This window comes from Mauremys reevesii, linkage group 8, assembly GCF_016161935.1.
Source record: "Mauremys reevesii isolate NIE-2019 linkage group 8, ASM1616193v1, whole genome shotgun sequence".
In the NCBI taxonomy this organism is placed as follows: Eukaryota; Metazoa; Chordata; order Testudines; family Geoemydidae; genus Mauremys; species Mauremys reevesii.
The window spans coordinates 51217499-51235697 of NC_052630.1; the positions used below are offsets into that span (position 1 = coordinate 51217499).

The following is an 18199-nucleotide window of genomic DNA, read 5'->3' on the forward strand; positions in this document are numbered from 1 at the left end:
AAGGACACAGAACTGGAGGGCATTAAGGAAAACTGAAAAATAGAAGAGCAGTTGTGATAATAGGGTTTCCACAAGGCCACATTTTGGCCCAGTACCCCATGTTCTCTCTGTCCTCTTCAGTCAGCCGGGGAGGTCTCTGAGCAGTGAGGGATAGTGGAAGGAAGCAGCAATAGTACAAAGTGAATTCTTGTTTCCATCTGCAACTAGTGAAAAAGCATGTCTTGGCAATAGGCTGTCACTTGCTGCTGGGGCTAGGAACAATTCTGCTTTTGCTCAGCTGTAAAGTTGCAATCCTAGAAGAGAGTGAGCTGCAAGAAGAGGCTGCAGGTACATCTCTAAGTGGCAAACTAAGTAGGATAGTGACTTCATGTAAATATGAAGAGTACATGAGAGGGTTTTTAATCTTGCAGGTGTGTCTGCTTTTTAAAAAAAAAAATTAGTCCATAATTACATGGACAATAAAATGCTCTAAACAGATATTTTTTTCCTGAGTATAGAGGCAGTATCGCAATCTATTGTAGATTGCTAAATAGGAGTTTCAGTAGCAGTTAAGGCTGTATTTGTGAAGCACTCTACCTCACATTTTCTTCCTGAAAACAAATTTCCTGGTGGAAGGGAGTTTGAGCTTTTTCTTGGTCTTGCATTAGGGGTTTGGGAAGATAAATGCAATTTAGAAACTTAAAAGGGAAAATGCTAGTGTGTAGGAACAGGAATAATATAAATGTGGTTTCTAGATACTTGTTTCCAGATAATGGAATTTACACACAATTTGTTGCAAACCAGAAGAGCTTAGAAGTCTTCAGGAATGAAACGCCTAGTCTTTTTTCTTTTATTATTATAATAATAATAATAATTAATTAAAGTTTAAAGAAAGTTATACCTGACCATTAAGCACCTGAAAGTCTGGGAATGCCAAAGTTAAGATTGCTAATGCAAATATAACTCTGCTTCTTTGTGTGCATGTGTTTACAATACAGATTGTAATTCTGTGATCACATACTCAAAAATCGAATATAAGAACATAAGTGATCTCTCTCCTGCCATCCATCTCCATCCTCTGATGAACAGAGGCTAGGGACACCATTCTTACCCATCCTGGCTAATAGCCATTTATGGACTTAGCCACCATGAATTTATCCAGTCCCCTTTTAAACATTTGTTATAGTCCTAGCCTTCACAACCTCCTCAGGTAAGGAGTTCCACAAGTTGACTGTGCGCTGCGTGAAGAAGAACTTCCTTTTATTTGTTTTAAACCTGCTGCCTATTAATTTCATTTGGTGACCCCTAGTTCTTGTATTATGGAAATAAGTAAATAACTTTTCCTTATCCACTCTCTCAACATCACTCATGATTTTATATACCTCTATCATATCCCCCCTTAGTCTTCTCTTTTCCAAGCTGAAGAGTCCTAGGGTATGGCTACACTTACAAATCTGCAGCGCTGGTAGTTGCAGCACTGGTCGTCCAGCTGTGCAGGGCCAGCGCTGGTGTGTGGCCACACTCACAGCTACCAGCGCTGGTGTGTGGCCACATTTGCAGCATTTGCAGCGCTGTTGGGAGTGATGCATTATGGGCAGCTATCCCAGCATTCAAGTGGCAGCAACGTGCTTTTCAAAAGAGGGGGGTGAGGTGGGGCGTAGTGTGACAGGGAGCGGGCGAGAGAGAGAGAGTGGATTTTTGGAGCCAACACTGTGTGTTACCTTCCTGCCTTGAAAAATCAGAACATGTTCCCGATCCCTTACCCTTAACTCTTAACTGCAAACAGCCTGCAGCCAACGGACTCCCTCTCTCCCCTCTGCCCTGTTTCTGTCAAGCAAACACTCACTCCCTGCCTGCCTCATTATCTCATTTGATTGTTCACAGATTGATCGCAGCAAACAGGAGCTGTGTTTGTAGATAAGCAGCTCCGGGATCAACGCTCCGAGTTAACAACAAAACAAAGAGAGGCTGCGTAACAAAACAAAGAGAGTAATTTATAAAAGCATTCTGGGATATCTGCTAATACCCTGGAGGCCAATAACAGCGCTGGTGTGTGGCCACACTTGATGACCAGTGCTGCAGCACCAGCGCTGCAATCTTTATTCCCCATGCTGAGCCAGGTGTACGGCCAGCGCTGCAGCCAGGGAGTTGCAGCGCTGGATGTGCCCTGCAGGTGTGGACACTTACTAATTGCAGCGCTGGAAAGCCTCCACCAGCGCTGCAACTCGCAAGTGTAGCCATACCCCTAGCCTCTTTAATCTTTCCTCGTATGGGGAAAATATATTTTTCTCTACAACCTTAGATGCATATGTAGCATCTTATGCCAGACAAGAATCCATTAAAAGTACACAATAACCCATAGTCAAACAATTTTTTACATATTTTGTGTACAACTATATGAAAATGTTGCTGTACCATATAGGTCACCTAATTTAATAGCTGAAGAGGTGTGGGCACACAGAGTGGTGCGGGGAGGAGGAAAGACAGAGAACAAGATCATGAATGAAGGGGAGAGATGATGGATGAGTAGGAAGGTTTTAATGCAGGGGTTGGCAACCTTTCAGAAGTGCTGTGCCAAGTCTTCATTTATTCACTCTGATTTAAGGTTCCGCATGCCAGCAATACATTTTAACGTTTTAGAAGGTCTCTTTCTATAAGTCTATAATATATAACTAAACTATTGTTGTATGTAAAGTAAATAAGGTTTTTAAAATGTTTAAGAAGCTTCATTTAAAATTAAATTACAATGCAGTGCCCTTCCCCCCCCCCCCCCCCCCCCGGCCCAGTGGCCAGGACCCAGGCAGTGTGAGTGCCACTGAAAATCAGCTCGCGTGCCGCCTTCGGCACACGTGCAATAGGTTGCCTACCCCTGTTTTAATGTCTGATCGCTCTGCAGTAGATCAGGTTCCTTTTGTTTACTTTTCACACGCTGACTAGATACATGGTTAATCAGTCATCACAAAATATCTGCTGATTGAATAAGCTGGGGTGGTGTAGAGAGAACGGTGAGAAGTATATTTTTATGAACAAGACAGTGAGCTAGAGGGCAAACCAATGAAGTAAAGCACTGGGAATGATTGTAAAGAAAAGGAAACAGATGGCAGTGGGCAGAGTGTACCACCAGCAGTACAGATAACACCTGGACCGAAATAGTCTTTGAATCGACATGAAAAGCTGTAAAGCACAATGCGGCAGATAAACTATCCAGCAATGAAATTGCTGTGCGGGACAGATAAGAGTATCTAGCTTGTCCTAAGGAAGTATGTGCTTGACATGGGAACAGCAGACATTATAGCTTATGAGAGTGTCTGAAGTTACTATCCAGAGATGAGCTGGATCTGTTTTACAGCTGGATCTATTATGAAGGTTAATGGATGGCAATGGTATTTGCTTTTTTTCCTATAAGTAAGGTTACTGTACATGCTTGACTATAAGAAATGAGAATCATTATGTAATCAGTTAACTGCAGTGCTACAGTTATGCCTTTATAGAACACATTCAGATACTGTACTGAACCAACCTTTCATTGACTTTAGCAATTGACAAAACATTATGCTATATTACTATATGATGAGACCATGCATATGCTTTGGGCTCAGTTCATGACTAGTAATAATACTGATTCTTAGGGTTCATACCGCTGTCTGTGATCAGAACACTGTCGAAACATCCTAACACCAATCCTATGAAGTATGTAACTATATATTGTCCATGTTATAGATAAGAAACTGAAGCCCAGGGCAGATCTGTTGCAGGCACAAAGATAACACATAAGAAGGTGGTCATCTTGTTTTTGTTCTCTTCAAAATAAACAATAATCAATGGATTGGTCATAATTAAGGCTATGTTTTAGTCAGAGGTATTTTTAGTAAATGTCACGGACAGGTCACAGGTAGTAAACAAAAATTCACGGCCTGTGACCCCCGCTGATGCTGGGGGAAGGGGTTGGTGGGGCAGGCAGGCTCCCTACCCTAACCCGGCTCCGCATTTCTCCCTGGAAGCGGCAATATGTGTCCCTCGCTCGGCTCCCAGGCGGTCCATGCACTGCCTCTGCCCCGAGCGCTGGCTCCGCAGCTTCCATTGGCCGCGGTTCCTGGCCTGAGGGAGGGAGGGACATATTTCCACTTCCGGGGAGCCCCCCAAGGTAAGCGCCGCCCAGAGTCTTCACCCCCCCCTGCACCCCAGCCCTGAGCCCCGTCCCACACCCAAACTCCTGCTGCTGCTGGGGAGGGAGGCATGGTGGACAGAGACTGCTCCAGCAGCGGCTGGTGCGGCTAGCTCAGGGGCTGCCTGAGCTGCTCGGGCAGCCCCCAGGCCAGCCGCTGCAGAAGTCACGGAGGTCCTGGAAAGTCAAGGAATCCATGGTAATGTGCTAATCTTCATATGGTGAGCAATATGAGCCTCCAGTGCTGGCACCCACACAGGAAGTTTAAGGATGAGTTTCATGAAGAAGACTGAATTAGTGTATCTTCTTAATTTCCTCTTTTACTGTTACCTTCCTTATAATTACTTTAGGTCCTGTCATTCGGTAGCTTATAACTCTTCTTTAGAAAGGTTATGTTCTTAGCAATTTCTCATGGTTTATAATTACATATTGGTATTTATAAATCAACCATACAGGAAGAGCCCAAATTAATTTCACTGATTCATAACACATGCCAGATCAGTAGCACAGAATCACTGATCTGTTTCTAGAAGGGGTCCCATGTTTCTCCTGTCCCCCAAACACACACACAATCAAATGCAAAACAAACCACTGCACAAAATAAGATCTACAGAGTTTAGATTATATCATTTGGGGGTAGTTTTTGTGGCATTTTGAAGAAAAACCTTGTTTTGGCAACATCTGTCAAATGTATTCCAAGGGGTGGGAAATGAAAAGGCAAAAATCTCATTTAATTAGAGCTTCAGTTATCTGGAAAGAATTACCATACCACGGAGAACCTGTAATTAGTAACAACACAGTCTGTCTGTAAAATCTAATTGGAAGCAAGACAAAACAAAGTTGATTCTCAAGATTCCTTTTTGCTTAGAAAAGCTGTAATTGATGCAAATGAGGAAAATCCATTGAGAGATGAAGTCCTTTGGAAGATAGAAACTAAAGACTATTGAATTTGGACCTATTGAAGTAAAGTACCTTTTCTTTATCTATGAATTTGCTGAAATTTGTCACTCTTTAAAAGAGGGATTAATAGCACTGGCTAGAGAGGCCACTCAAGCGTGAATAGGCTCTGTGTAGATTTCACATACACCTCAGCCTTTGCTATCTCACCCTTTCCCAGATGGGAGAAGCTGCCTCATTGTGCCAAACTCTGGGGTTTTATGACTGGAGATTAAGGATAACATTTTCAAAAGTATCTGAATAGCCTTTTCAGAAGTGACATAGACAGTTAGGTACCTATGTCACATTTTCAAATGGGACTTAAACTCCTAAATCACTTAGGTGCATTTGAAAATTTACCCTTAATTCCCCATGTTCATTTCATTTGTGATTTAAATGGGTTTCTGAATGTGAGAGTGCAGCATCCCAACCCACCACCACCAAATTTCTGTTTTACATTTTTCAAAAGGGCAGGAACAGTCTAACCTCTTGCTTTCTAGCTTTTGTAAATGAGTCTGGTGCTTCAGTGCTCTGAATGGGGGAGTGGGGGGAGGAAATCTAAGAAATAGAAAAGATTCTGGCTGATCACATCTAAAATATGCCTGACTTGATGTGACTTTGATTCTCCACTTGCCCCAATAGCTACTGAACTAGAATGCTTCACATACAAATCTATAAACTGAATTTAGAGGAACAAGAATGAGAGAACACAAGAGTCTGTGGAATTAGAAAAATGTGTAGTGGTAGAAACTGCAGTTTGATTAGTCATCTGGGTATTTGTACAGTATTTTTTCCTCATTAAAACACCCATGGAATGCTGGCATAAGTTTGCCATTTTAATTGCGTAGGATCAATATTACTAATAGAGATGAGTCCAAATCAAAATATCAGATCCAAGTTTGCAGGCCAAAGACCCCCATATTTGGTAAGAGTCAGATACTGATAGATATTTTAACCCCCTCATATTTAGGAGTGTCCAAACCTGAGTTTTGGTTTGGGGCTATCTCAGATTCCTGGCTCTACAAGCAGGAAGCAGGTTCATCTACAGAGTACTTTCTTTAGGTCCAAGTAACGGTGTTTCCTGCTTAGTTTTCATTGTTGCCTTATATAGTGGAATCCCTCCAATTGATGTTAGTGTGCCTGTTGTTGCTGGGTGTTGACACTGATGTTTCCTCTGTATATCTGTTTAAACTCTTTTTCATAACATTTGTCTGTTTTTTGGTTCATGGAACTTCTTCAAAGCTAAAGCACGCTTAGGAAATTTTGCATTTTTTGGGCAAAATGATGCTTCAGTCAGTTGTCTGGATGTTTGCAAAGCTACGTCTGCTCCACAGATTCACAGTCCTGCATTCCAAAATGTTGCAGGAGAGGAGAGAGACGATGGCAATGATGCTAGAAGTGGCTTTCCCACTTCTGTCATTGTCACTGGCTTTAATACTGCTATACGCTAATGGAATTTAGCTATGCTTAGGGCCCCGAATACTTTATGCTGCATCAGACCTACCTTATATAAAAAGGCCTTCTGATTTATGCAGTGGAACTACTCTGAATTATGGCCCTGATTCAGCAAAAGCACCTGAAGCAGGGTGGCCCAGTGGATAGGGCACTGGATTGGGACTTGGGAGTCTTGGGTTCTTTTCCCAGCTGTGACACTGACCTGCTGTGTGACCTTGGGCAAGTCACTTTACTGCTCTGTGCCACAGTTTCTTCTCCTGCCCTTTATCTACTTAGACTGTAACCTCTTTGGAGCAGAGGCTGCCCTTCACTAAGTGTTTGGTTTGTTCAGTGACAACTACAATGTGATCTCTCTCAATTGGGGTCTTTAGGTACTACTGTAATACATAGAATTGATAATAGTTAAGCATGTGCTTAAATCATCGCCATCCCGTAAGGCACTTAAGCATGTGATTAACTTAAAGCACATGCTTACATTCTGTTTCTATCAATGAGAATTATGCAGCAACATTACCTAGTTGTGAAATCATTCAGTATACATAAAATTAATGGGGAGCTGTATGCTGCACCTCCCCATCCTTGGCAATAAAATTCAAACAGTTCACCACACAATTAAAATATTAAATTTGTTGAAGGAGGGGGTGGGGGGAGAGAATGGCCACAAATCATAAGGGGTCCTGGGGCAAGTAAGCTAAATGCTCATCAGGAGATCCTGCACTAGCAGTTCTGCATAACAAGTGCCCATGGGCGGCAAGTTCCATACCCACGTGGTGCCTGGGCACCAGCAATATTCAGAGCCCAGGGGCCCAGCTCCACCAATGTTTGGGGCCGGGTCTCCCCCCGGCCCCACCTGCCGCCCCCCCGTGCCTCCCTCGAGTGTCTTCCAGTCCCCCCTTGCTGGCCCCATGCACGTCCCCAGGCCCAGGAGGGAGCAGAGTGTCCCTGCCTCTTCTGTGCAGCATCATGCTGCCTCCCTGCAGCAACTGCTGCCGCAGGGTCCTAGTGCCCCCATATTGACTGTCAGGTCAGACTGACTCTGAGCCTGCCCTTCCACCTCAGACCCTTCCCTTTTCCAGCAGGACCCTCCACCAGCACAGCCTCCCCCAGTCACCACTTCTGCCCCATGCTGGGCAAGGAGGCAGCCCCATCCCCCACCCCCAGTGAGGCTACAGTCAGGGGCAACAGCAGGGGAGGAGACGCACGCAGCACCCCCCGGCACCCACCACAGGGGAGGCAAGGGAGATTCCTGGACCTGAGAGGGGCCCTAGGAGCACATGCAGTGACAGTGGTGGGGGTGAGTGTGTTGCTGAGGGGGCGGGAAAGGGGGGCTCCTCCCCAGCACTCGCTGCTGCTGGAGTTTTGGGGGGGCGGAGATTGGGCAGGGGCTGTCTCTCTCCTCTACCCCACCATTGTTGTCTTATTTGACATTTGCCCACCTATTGAGAGAGAGAGAGTGTGTGTGTATTGTGGGGCAGGAGCTGTCTTGTTTACATGTGTACAGTGCCTAGCACTTAATGAAGGCTTCTCTGTATGACCATAATATAAACAATTGGAATAATTATTGTCCCCTGTTTTGCAGCTAAGCTACCCAGGAGCAGGGTTCCATTCCTATAGAAGGTAGGACTTCTGCATAATGGGTCCCCCCACCCCCTTACATAGTTCCCTAGACAGTGCTTCAGCCCTTTCTGCTGTCCTGTCTGTGGGAAGATCCTTGTTTGTGAAGGATCTCCCTCTCCCTGCCCCTTCACCCTCTCTTATAAGTAGTAGGGTGAGAGCAGGTGCAGGAGACCTACTGAACTCCTGTGGGGAGAAAACAGGAAAACTAATATGGATAAGGAAGGCAAAATTGGCAGGTGGACAAGCTAAGCAGTGTGAGGAGGATGGAAAAATGGCATTTTTTGCAGATTTATTTAGTGCAAAGAGCCTTGCATGACAGCTTATCAAAAAGATGCGTCATGTGGTTATTTGCGCTGATGCATTGTCCTATTGCAGTACACATGGGGTTCTAAATACCCCTCACAGTGTTCCTATTAAGTTATTAAATATCATTGCCCCTGTACTATAGATGGGAAAACTGAGGCTGAACTATCTGATGTGCCCAAATCAAGCAATGTTAATGTCAGAACTAGGATTGGAGCCCAGGTCACCTGACCCGCTAGACTCCAGAGTCCCAGGCAGATCCCCTAGCCAGAATTTTCAAACTTGATTGTTTAAAGTTAGACCCAACACCTGCAGTTACCGTTGATGTAAACAGAAGGAATGGATGTTTGGCATTTATGAAAACCAGGCTAATTTGAGGTCCTTAATCAAGGTGTCTGGCTCATCATACTAGAGCTAAAATTTTTGGTCTTGGCCCCCAAACAGAGGACCCAGAAAAAACAAAAGTGTGAAATCTATTGAAGCTAATATTTTTGCATTCAGACTTTATATTTAACTCCTTGTCCCCCAGCTCAAGCACCCAAGAGCACACACAGTTGATGGATTTTTTAAATTCATCCTTTCTGAGCTAGCTAATTCATACTTGAATTTCTCAGAGCAGAACTCATTTTAACAGTGAAAATTCCACTTTCACCTGATCCACCGTGGAAGGGGAGAAGTGGTAAAAATGAGGCACCAGTCTGTTTTGGTGCCAGATCCGATACTGAATCAGGTGACAATACTATCAGGTGACTAGTCAGCAATCCAGAAATCCTGTCTCAGTACTATTTGAAAGAATATGTCCAGGGGCTTGGAAATGGTGTGAGCAACAGAACATTAGTTAAGTAATACTTCGTTTGATTGCTCCTTGGAATCTACCTCCACCATCAGTTTCTGCAAGCTGCTGCTTAGCACTTCTAGCTGGAGGATGATTGCACCAAGGAAACACACAGTCCATGCTCTTCCTTCAGGTAAAGAACTTGGCAGGAGAGAACAGTAACTAAAGAAAGATGTCTAGGATTAATTCTGTAACTGCTGTTCCCCATCCATAATATTCTCTGTACCTGTAATGATCAGAACCGAGCCTTGCTGTTTGCATGTTCCAGTTGAGATGAATACTTTCTGTGACGGAGAAATAAGCCTGTTTAGACAATAGATTTACTGTGTGAACCACTCTGTTGCAGTTGTTTCTGTGCAATGAAGTGTCTTGAATGATTATGTGATAAATGAATACAACTTTTTTCATGACTGGAAAACTCCTAAGTTTTAAAAGAAGTGCTGTTTGTGACCTGGTCAGTGATGGAATCTGCAATGCACCAGTCTGGGTTTAATCAGTGCATTGAGCTAATGGCATACTTAAGAAAGGGACAAATATTTTGAAGAAATAGGCTTACCATGCCTTCTAACTGGACAATATGCTGAAGAGGACTTTGCCTGTGAGGAATATCTGTTTGAAAGTGAAGGTGGGGAGTTGCAGCATACAGCTCCCCATGTCTGTATTCCACGAGTATTCTGCCTTGATGAAAGATTTTTCCTAACAGAATTGTCCTTCTGTGCCTTGTTGGCATGTGCAAAATGTCCATCTCCTGTCTGCTAACGAAGTGTCTGGTTGGGGCAGTAAAAAATGGGAGCTTCAGTTTTGGTTCTGTCAAATTGGCGTGTGTGTGTGCATGTGAGAGAGAGAGCGAGAGAGCATGGACTTTTTGGTATTTCTTTTTTTTAATTAGCATCTTCTAAGTGTGTATTTAAAACATACCTTATATGCCAAAAATGTAGTAAGGCTGGATTGAGAGAGCTCCAGTAGATCAATATAAGTTCTAATGAAATCAATGCACTAAGCACAATACTACAATTCTGTTTGTGAATTTTAACAATACTGAATGGAGAGAATTGACTAGCACCACATATACGGCAGAAGGGTATTGTGCAAATATAGCCACAAGGCTTTCCTATTGCACTTCAGTTCTGACCTGCAACAATGTTAGTAACACTCCACAATGCATAAACCTTTCCAGAGCTGAGACTGCAAAACTCCAAGGTTAGTTTAATGACACGAACAAGGGTCTGCTGAAGCCTAAACAGAGCCACCCAACTTTTGATGTAGCTCATATTTGAATCCAAGTGTGAAAGTCAGGTGCACTGATTCACTGTCATCTATTGCTGTGATTATTAGCTGTAAGTAATTGAACTGCAGTTATTTACAGGGAAGTTAATTAAACCTTACTGACTTTTTATTTATAATTTCTTATTGTTTTTAGAAAATATTAAATTTGTATAGCACCTTTTAGTCTCAACATGCTTACAAGTTCTATTCCATTGAAATGCAGTAACTCTTGGTATAGATGGCAGTATGAAATTTCTGTGCAGCACAAGGCCAGCTCTTGTCTGATGCAAAATGTGTCCTGATACTGTTGAGGTCTGCAGAAAGAGACAAGACTTTGGGTTTTTTCCCTCAAGTCTCATTTGAAACCCAAACTGTACAGAATGCAGTTTGCCTGCCTCAGAATGATGAAGAACTGAGGCAACCATGCAAGGATTAAAACTGTGCCTTCAAGGAGGCTCTATATTTTAAACATGATACTTAGACCTCTCAGACATCCCCTCTGGCATTTGGAGCTATTCATATATAGAAAATTGCTAAGCTTCTGTTTTTTTCCTCCAATATAACTCAAGTAAAGGCAGATGACTTTTTTTTGTTGTTTTTTAAATTCTGCGGGCACAATCCTTTTACACCAACTGCCAAATTATGGCAGGGAGCAAATTTATCTGGTTAAATCTTAAACCTCAGTAGAGCAAGAATTAATGGTAATATGAATACATAATCTTAACACTTTGATATGCTGTGCACATAATCTGTGGGGGTTTTCTTGGAAATGTGTTACTACACCGTTCTGAAAGAAATCCCTGTAAAAGATTGTAAAGTTTATAAGAGTGGCCAGTGTTTGTCTTTTCATCTACAATGAGAAACAGAGTTGTTAGTTGCCAAGAGAGGGAAGCTGCGTGACTCCTTGGGATGGGCAGGTTTTTGGCCTGTTCTGTAAACAAGCTACTGTTTAAATCTGAAGAAAGCTCTTACCTTCCTGAGCCATATTTTTACTGTTCAGGGCTCCTCTGATATATACAACCTTCTGCATCAGGCATGAATTTGCTGTGACTTGTTCAATTTTGTGCATACTTTTCTGTATTTATGTTGCTTGCTCTCGCTTCAGAAGCCTGCTTGTATTTACCTAGTTTGTGCACACTTACGAAGTTTTTTGACAATGAATAGCATGACACCTGATGGAAAACTAACTGTAAATGTCACCTTTTATGCAGCTCTCCTGTCCCAAGGATGACACTGACCCTTGTCTTAACTTTTCCAGTATAGACAAGGCTTAACTTGTTAACTAAATTGATTTAAAAATCAGTGTAGTTGAACTAGTTCAAACCCCTAATGTAGACCTACTACAGAACCCCATTTATCCAATCTAAATGGGTGTCTGACCAGGGCCAGATTGATTAATTAAAAATTCAGATAATCAGGAGAATGGGAAAGTGCAAGGCTTCAGCGCCATCTAGCAGCCACTGGAGAGTTCACCCACTTCGGGACGTGTCTGTGCTGAGAGCCGGATAATGGAGGGTCAGCTAAACAGGGTTCTACAATACTTCTACTGTACTTGCACCTTTTTAACCATTGCTGATATCAGTTTAGCTAAATTGATAACTTACCGATGCAAGTATGGGTTTAATTGCTTTAAGTACATTATTTATAGCTATTGCACCAATTTAACTAAACTGATTTTAAAATTGATTTCATTACATTGGTGCACTTATCTAGAATAGACAAAGCCTTAAGTTCCCTATCCTGTGCTAGATGCCCATGGATTAGTAGCCCATCCATTTCCACTACATTCAGTTAAGACGCCTTCGTGATCTTTTTATAAATAGAGCTTGAAAAAATTGCCTAATACTAACTATTCTGGAGACTAAGGATATATCTACACAGTAAAAAAGACCTGCAATAGCAAGTCTCAGAGCCTGGGTCAGCTGATTCAGGGTCATGTTATGGGGCTTAAAAAAAACCCCAGTGTAGATGTGTGGGCTTGGGTTGGGTGACGTAGTTATGCTGATGTAAGTGTATAATGTAGCCCTAGCCTCAGATACTGAACTGGACTTATTCCAGCAAGAATATAGGCTACACTGCTACCTCGATATAACGGCACCCGATATAACATGAATTTGGATATAATACGGTAAAGCAGTGCTCCCTCGGGGGGGAGGCTGCGCACTCCGGTGGATCAAAGCAAGTTCAATATAACACGGTTTCACCTATAATGCGGTAAGATTTTTTTGGCTCCCAAGGATAGCGTTATATCGAGGTAGAGGTGTATTTTGATAACTTGTTACCTTTACTCTAACTGATGGCTCTTTTATACTACTGGGGAAGAGGAAGGAATTATACTTGCTCTGATTATATCAGCAAAGTAGACAAAAATGTGTTTCAGCAGCACAGCAGAGAGATAATTTGTTTAAAAGAAAAATAATAAAGCCACTGAGGGAAAGTGGGTTATTGAGCTCCATTGGAGTTCATCTCTTTCCTAACAGGCACCTTTATGTCGCATGCAAATCCCTGACTCCCAAAAGAAGCCTTGGAGATGGGGAGGTCTGTATGTTCTAGTGGTGATTAGTATCCATTATGATCCAACTCAATGTCCAATAAAGTGCTTCTGGCTACAGGCTGATAATTACTGATGCATATTTGAGACTTCTTCATCTGTGTATTACCCAGTGAAAGATGGAAGCATTTATTCGTTTTGGTCTTAGAGGTCACTGCAAATATTTACATTTGAAGAACATTCACATTTTTGACAGAGGTATCTGCAGGTGGTACTGATGAAGTCAAGACCAGACAGGCCTCTGAAAAGTTTTGCTTTGTAACTTTCTTTTCCTCCCTGCCACTCTTTGTATCACTTGCAAGGGTGGCACATTGTAGCTAATTCTCTTCCATTTGGAAAGGTCTAGAGGAAGTTTTGATTTTTGAAATCTGATGTGAGGGTCACCTTTTGACTAGCGCTCTGGGTCTCTCTGTGCCAGTTGGGGAAGAGACCCGCTTTTGTGCCCATGAGCTAAAGGACAGTATTAATGGGCATCTTTGGCTGGCTTTAGAGAGTCTCACAATATCGGAGAATATCTCTGTTCCCGTTGTTAGTGAAACATACCAAGAAGGCTCTAAGAACAAGCTGTGGCTTTGCATAACATTTCTGAGCAAGTGGGTGAATGCTAAGTTTGAATAATTCCAGACAGAGAAAATGCTGTTATTTCCCAGGCCATGGACTGTCAGGAATGTTGTGGGAAGAAGAGGCTCCACATTGTGTCATGATAACTGAGAATCATGGGTTGGAAGGCATCCTGACCAGTACATGCATGGGGTTATAGATTAGATATAAGCAACAAAGCCACATTAGAGTGTGTATTGGTGCTTTGACAGCCGCCCAAGGAAGTGCACCAGTAAGCAAATGCTGCACCTCCTGACATGACACGTTTTTCACAGTATATTTTAAAAAGTAGAAGACTGCTTGATCCATTAAAAATATACCAGACGCCTGCTAGTCCGAGATATATATGAAAGATGAGTTAGTGTGTTCCACTAGAAAAACTGATAGGCAACATCTTGATATTAAACCTAGCGTTCCTGCTACCATAGGCTCCTGGGAACGGGGGAGAGAGCTGGACTTACTGCCAGGACCTATGATCATATTTGAGACTTCATTTTTTATATCACTCTGGCTAGTAGGTGTGTGTTAAATTTGAAGCTCCGAGTCCTCTAGCTGTTGAGAGGAGGAAGATCTTTTTAAATCTCTTCTTCCCTATGTGGAGTCTTCTGAAGGCTGCGTATGAGCAGGGTTTCTGCTGCTTCTCTACCTTCTCCCTGTGACTTCTGAATGCTGTGATGGGAGGCAATCTCTGCTGCACTCTTCCTGCTTTTGTTCCCCTGTGAATAGCTCCAGTGCCTTTTCTCTGCTGCTGCTGCTGCTGCTGCTGCTGCTCATGGCTCTCTGAAGCAACGCAAAATTGACACAATTCTTGAAAATTTCATTTGCTGCCTTTAGGGTTCTGAATAGAAGCTGTGAAACTGTTCACAGTGTTAGTGAGGTCACTGCCACTGATTTGGAAAAGCTGTGAGCAGCAACAGAGGCACTGGAGCTGTTAGTGTGCGAACCGAGGCAGACAACCCTCTGTTCAAATTTGGAATGTTATTTTCACAATCATAAAGAGTATAACCTTAACTGAATCCATTGAAAGTTTATATTCTCCTGAAATTGTTCGTGCCTCCAAAGTTGCTAAGGAACGCTGGCTGCCGGTGAGTGGAAAAGTGGATTTCTCAATCCCTGTCATAGAAAGAGAAATCAGAATTCTTTGAAACCGAAGGGGTCACTTGCAATGACTGGCTTTAGCAATGGCTGTGATAGAAAAATGAGTGAAAGCACTTAGGAGATAGCAGATGGGCTGGTAGCACTTAAATGCCTATTTTTGGATGCCTCTTTTTCCTGAGTATGCCTGCATGCAAAAACAGCGTTAAATAAAGTGCATCTTTAAGGGAAGTTTGGGGGCAATTCAAGGCACTGTCCTGCAGAAAGCTAGATTGGTGCATAATGATGTCAAGTTTTTTCCTCCACATTTTGGAGGTCCCAGCATTCTCTAGGAGATTGGCACAATAGGAATTTCAACAAAAAGACAAAACCCAATGCCATAGTCCAAATTCACATAGGTCACACCATCAATCACTGGGTTGTTTTGTGTAAATGTCAGATACCTTCATGATCCTTGGATGAGAGAGAGCTTGTTACAAGGACTTTGCAGATTGCATTTCAAGTTCCTGCAACAGACTGCTTGGATACCCCATTTGCTCCCTCTTCCCCTAAGCACTCTCCCTCCTTATACATCAACCACCACTTATGGTTCCTTTCCTGCTCTGCCTGATATCAGCCTTGAGAAGGCTTTTAGATAATGGCACAATGGGAGAGGGCTGTCAATATATTAAGTATCTTAAAGTTAAATAGAAAAGAAATCTGTTTGAGACAGAGCTTAGCAATTTCACTGTGGATGTTTAAAGAAATATTTTAACTTGTATAGGGAACTTAATATACTGTGCTGCTTCAGTCTTTGAAACAAGGTTTACTCTTTTTTATATTTGGCTTAAATTCAATCTTAGTACTATACTTTATTCTTGCCATTTTCTCTCACTAGAATTGGGTAGAGTTTTAAAACACTCCAAGTAGCTGTGTATAGTTTAATCCCTCCTCCAATACAGCCATCCTCACTATATACTGGGGGTCTATTTCCTTTAAGTAGAATCAGACAGTTCCTTTGGCATTTCAAGAATCTAAATTTCTTCATGGCAGATATAGCAGGATCGTGGCTGACAAAGCCAGATCTGACAACTTGTCAGGTCCCTAGAAAACACTTCCATTTACAGAACAGCCAACCCATGGTCTCAGGGATATTAACCCATTTTCACAACTGGAACTGGAGTGTAAGCCCTCTGTTTCTAACCAGGCTGAAATGGAGGATTTCTGAATGATGTAAAGCAAGAACTGGAAATGTAACTGGATGAGACCTTAAAAAGCCCATGGTCTGTCTACATAAATTCTAAAATTCTGATGGCTCTTTAAAGAAGAACATGGATTTATCCCAGTGCTCTAGGCTTTATTGTTCCCTTCTTGCTGTTGTACAATGTTGTATGCACCAGTTGTCTGCTGCTCTCCACCCCAGACATAGCTGCATTTCTGTCATGCTGAAGATACAGTTTTAAAGTGTTTTGGGATCCTTCAGGATAAAACTTGCTATGTCATTATCAAACTGTTCATTTTACTGGGGGGCAAGTGTGAAGAAAGGCAGCGGGGAGGGGATGGAGGGAGATTACTGTTAGTTCACAAATTGCTTTTCTAAGGAATCCTATTAAACTGAGATTGTCCTGTCCTTCCACTTCCCCAATAGTTTAGTATTTCTAGAATCAGGTCAAATCAATCTCTGTATAGATGGGCTTGTTTACTTTTTTATACCATTGTTACTGTCTGGGTTTTTTTTAACCTAAAGGCCTGTACTAGCATGAACCATGTACCTAGTTCTTGGTTTCTGTGTGTGGTAGTTGGCTTTAATTTTTTACTTAATTTTAGAACATCAGGTGGGGACGATATTATTTTTCATTCCACAGTCAATTTTGTCTGAGCACACAGTCAGTACGTTTCTCTCCCAACAACTATCCTGTGGCTTTCATGCATATTTCTCATGTGAGCCTTAGCAGGGGGTGGGGTCATCAAAGCTTCTGTTCCTACTGGGAAAAAATTGCCAGGGCGTGGGGGTTGTTGCATAAGAGGAGAAAGAACAGAAGCTTATCTGAAACAGAAGTAACACAGAGAAAAGGAAGAGACATGTCACTAAGGAGAGAGGAATTAAAAAGGAAGAAGAGATCATGTTACAAACAAATGAACAAAACAGGAAAAACTTTCAACAAACTACAAAAGGTGGGAAAGAGCATGTGGTCTGTTTACTATCAGCTGTTCATTAAATTGTAGCAATAGGCTAAGTGATTTTGTGTTTCTCTCATGTCTATTCTCTTCTGCTCTGGTGCCCAGACTGGCAGGTGGGATCTGCTGGGAATCAAACTGTGGATCTTTAAATTGATCAGACTTGACGTGTTATCCTCAGCAGTGGCATTATAATGTATTAAAGGCATCATGCCAGTAGCAGGGACTGGAATGTGTGTTTTCCCCATTCTTTCTCTGCATGTTTAAGAGCAGCTTTCATTCTCTGTTCTAGGGAAATGCTGCTGTACCTAGAAATCAAACTCTCTGCAATTTTAAAATAAACTAAAAAGACAGCAAGAAAAGATCTTTTATTTCAAACTCCACTATTCCTCTTTCAAAAGCCAGAACTCTCACCCTGAATAAAAAGCAATCCCAGTTCAGGATCCAAGGAGATAAAATGTGTATTGTTTGTTTGAGAAAATCATCAGGGCTTGTTGGGAGTTGTATATTTTCCTGAGATGTAGAGGTAGGTGGAGGTAGTAGTATCTTTAAATATAAAACACAATTTTATGACACTGGCACTTAAAGTGGCAGCAGGTGAGGTCCTGATTGATTTGAGATTGTACTTTCTTGGTATCAATCTAGTTTTTAATACTTTGGACAGTTTGTGATAGCAGCCTCTGAAGTCAGCACTTCTTAGTTTTTATATAATTGATTTTAGATTTATAGATTTTTGAGACAGCTGCCTGAAACCAGTGGCTTTCATTAGTTTAATACATCTGTTATTTAACAGCAGATTTCCCACCCCCCCACCCCCACCGCCGCCCTGTGTGCTCATTGTCACTCACTCCACCCACCCTCCCTCAAATCCCCATGGGACAGGAAAATGAAGTGTCTATCCGTCCCTGGTAAATTGTTGACTGTTAACATGGGAGACTGAATGTGCCAGAATGCTGCAAGAGAAGGAAAGCAAGTGAAGGGCAGCTATTGTTTAACTGAAGCCAAGGAGCTGGTAGACAGGCTTGGGTTTGACTGGCTTTGGCTCTGGCTTTTCTGCATTCCAAACTGTCTGTGGCAGAGGAAATAGAGAGTGAGTGAGGAGTATGCACAGAGCATTCTGACTTTCTGGCTGTCATGCTGGCAGGATTATGGTAGAGGCACTAGGAGCATCACAGAATGCAGTTCACAGGTAAGACCCCTCATGATATTAACCACACAAGTCTGGAAACGTATCACTGCT

The 18199-nt window shown here is 42.4% G+C and overlaps 1 protein-coding gene across 15 annotated transcripts in view; it reads left to right on the top strand.

Moving 5' to 3' along the window:
• Positions 1-18199, top strand: part of RASAL2 (RAS protein activator like 2) — a 313872-nt gene that overhangs the window by 191727 nt on the left and 103946 nt on the right. Inside the window, exon 1 of one of the 15 annotated variants that reach the window (XM_039484241.1) lies at positions 16834-16956. The exons of the other annotated variants lie outside the window; for them this stretch is intronic. Within the exon in view, the coding sequence (XP_039340175.1) occupies positions 16905-16956 (52 nt within the window). The 5' untranslated portion in view covers positions 16834-16904. Of the gene's footprint in view, positions 1-16833; positions 16957-18199 lie in introns of those variants that run through there. 15 annotated transcript variants of the gene reach the window in all.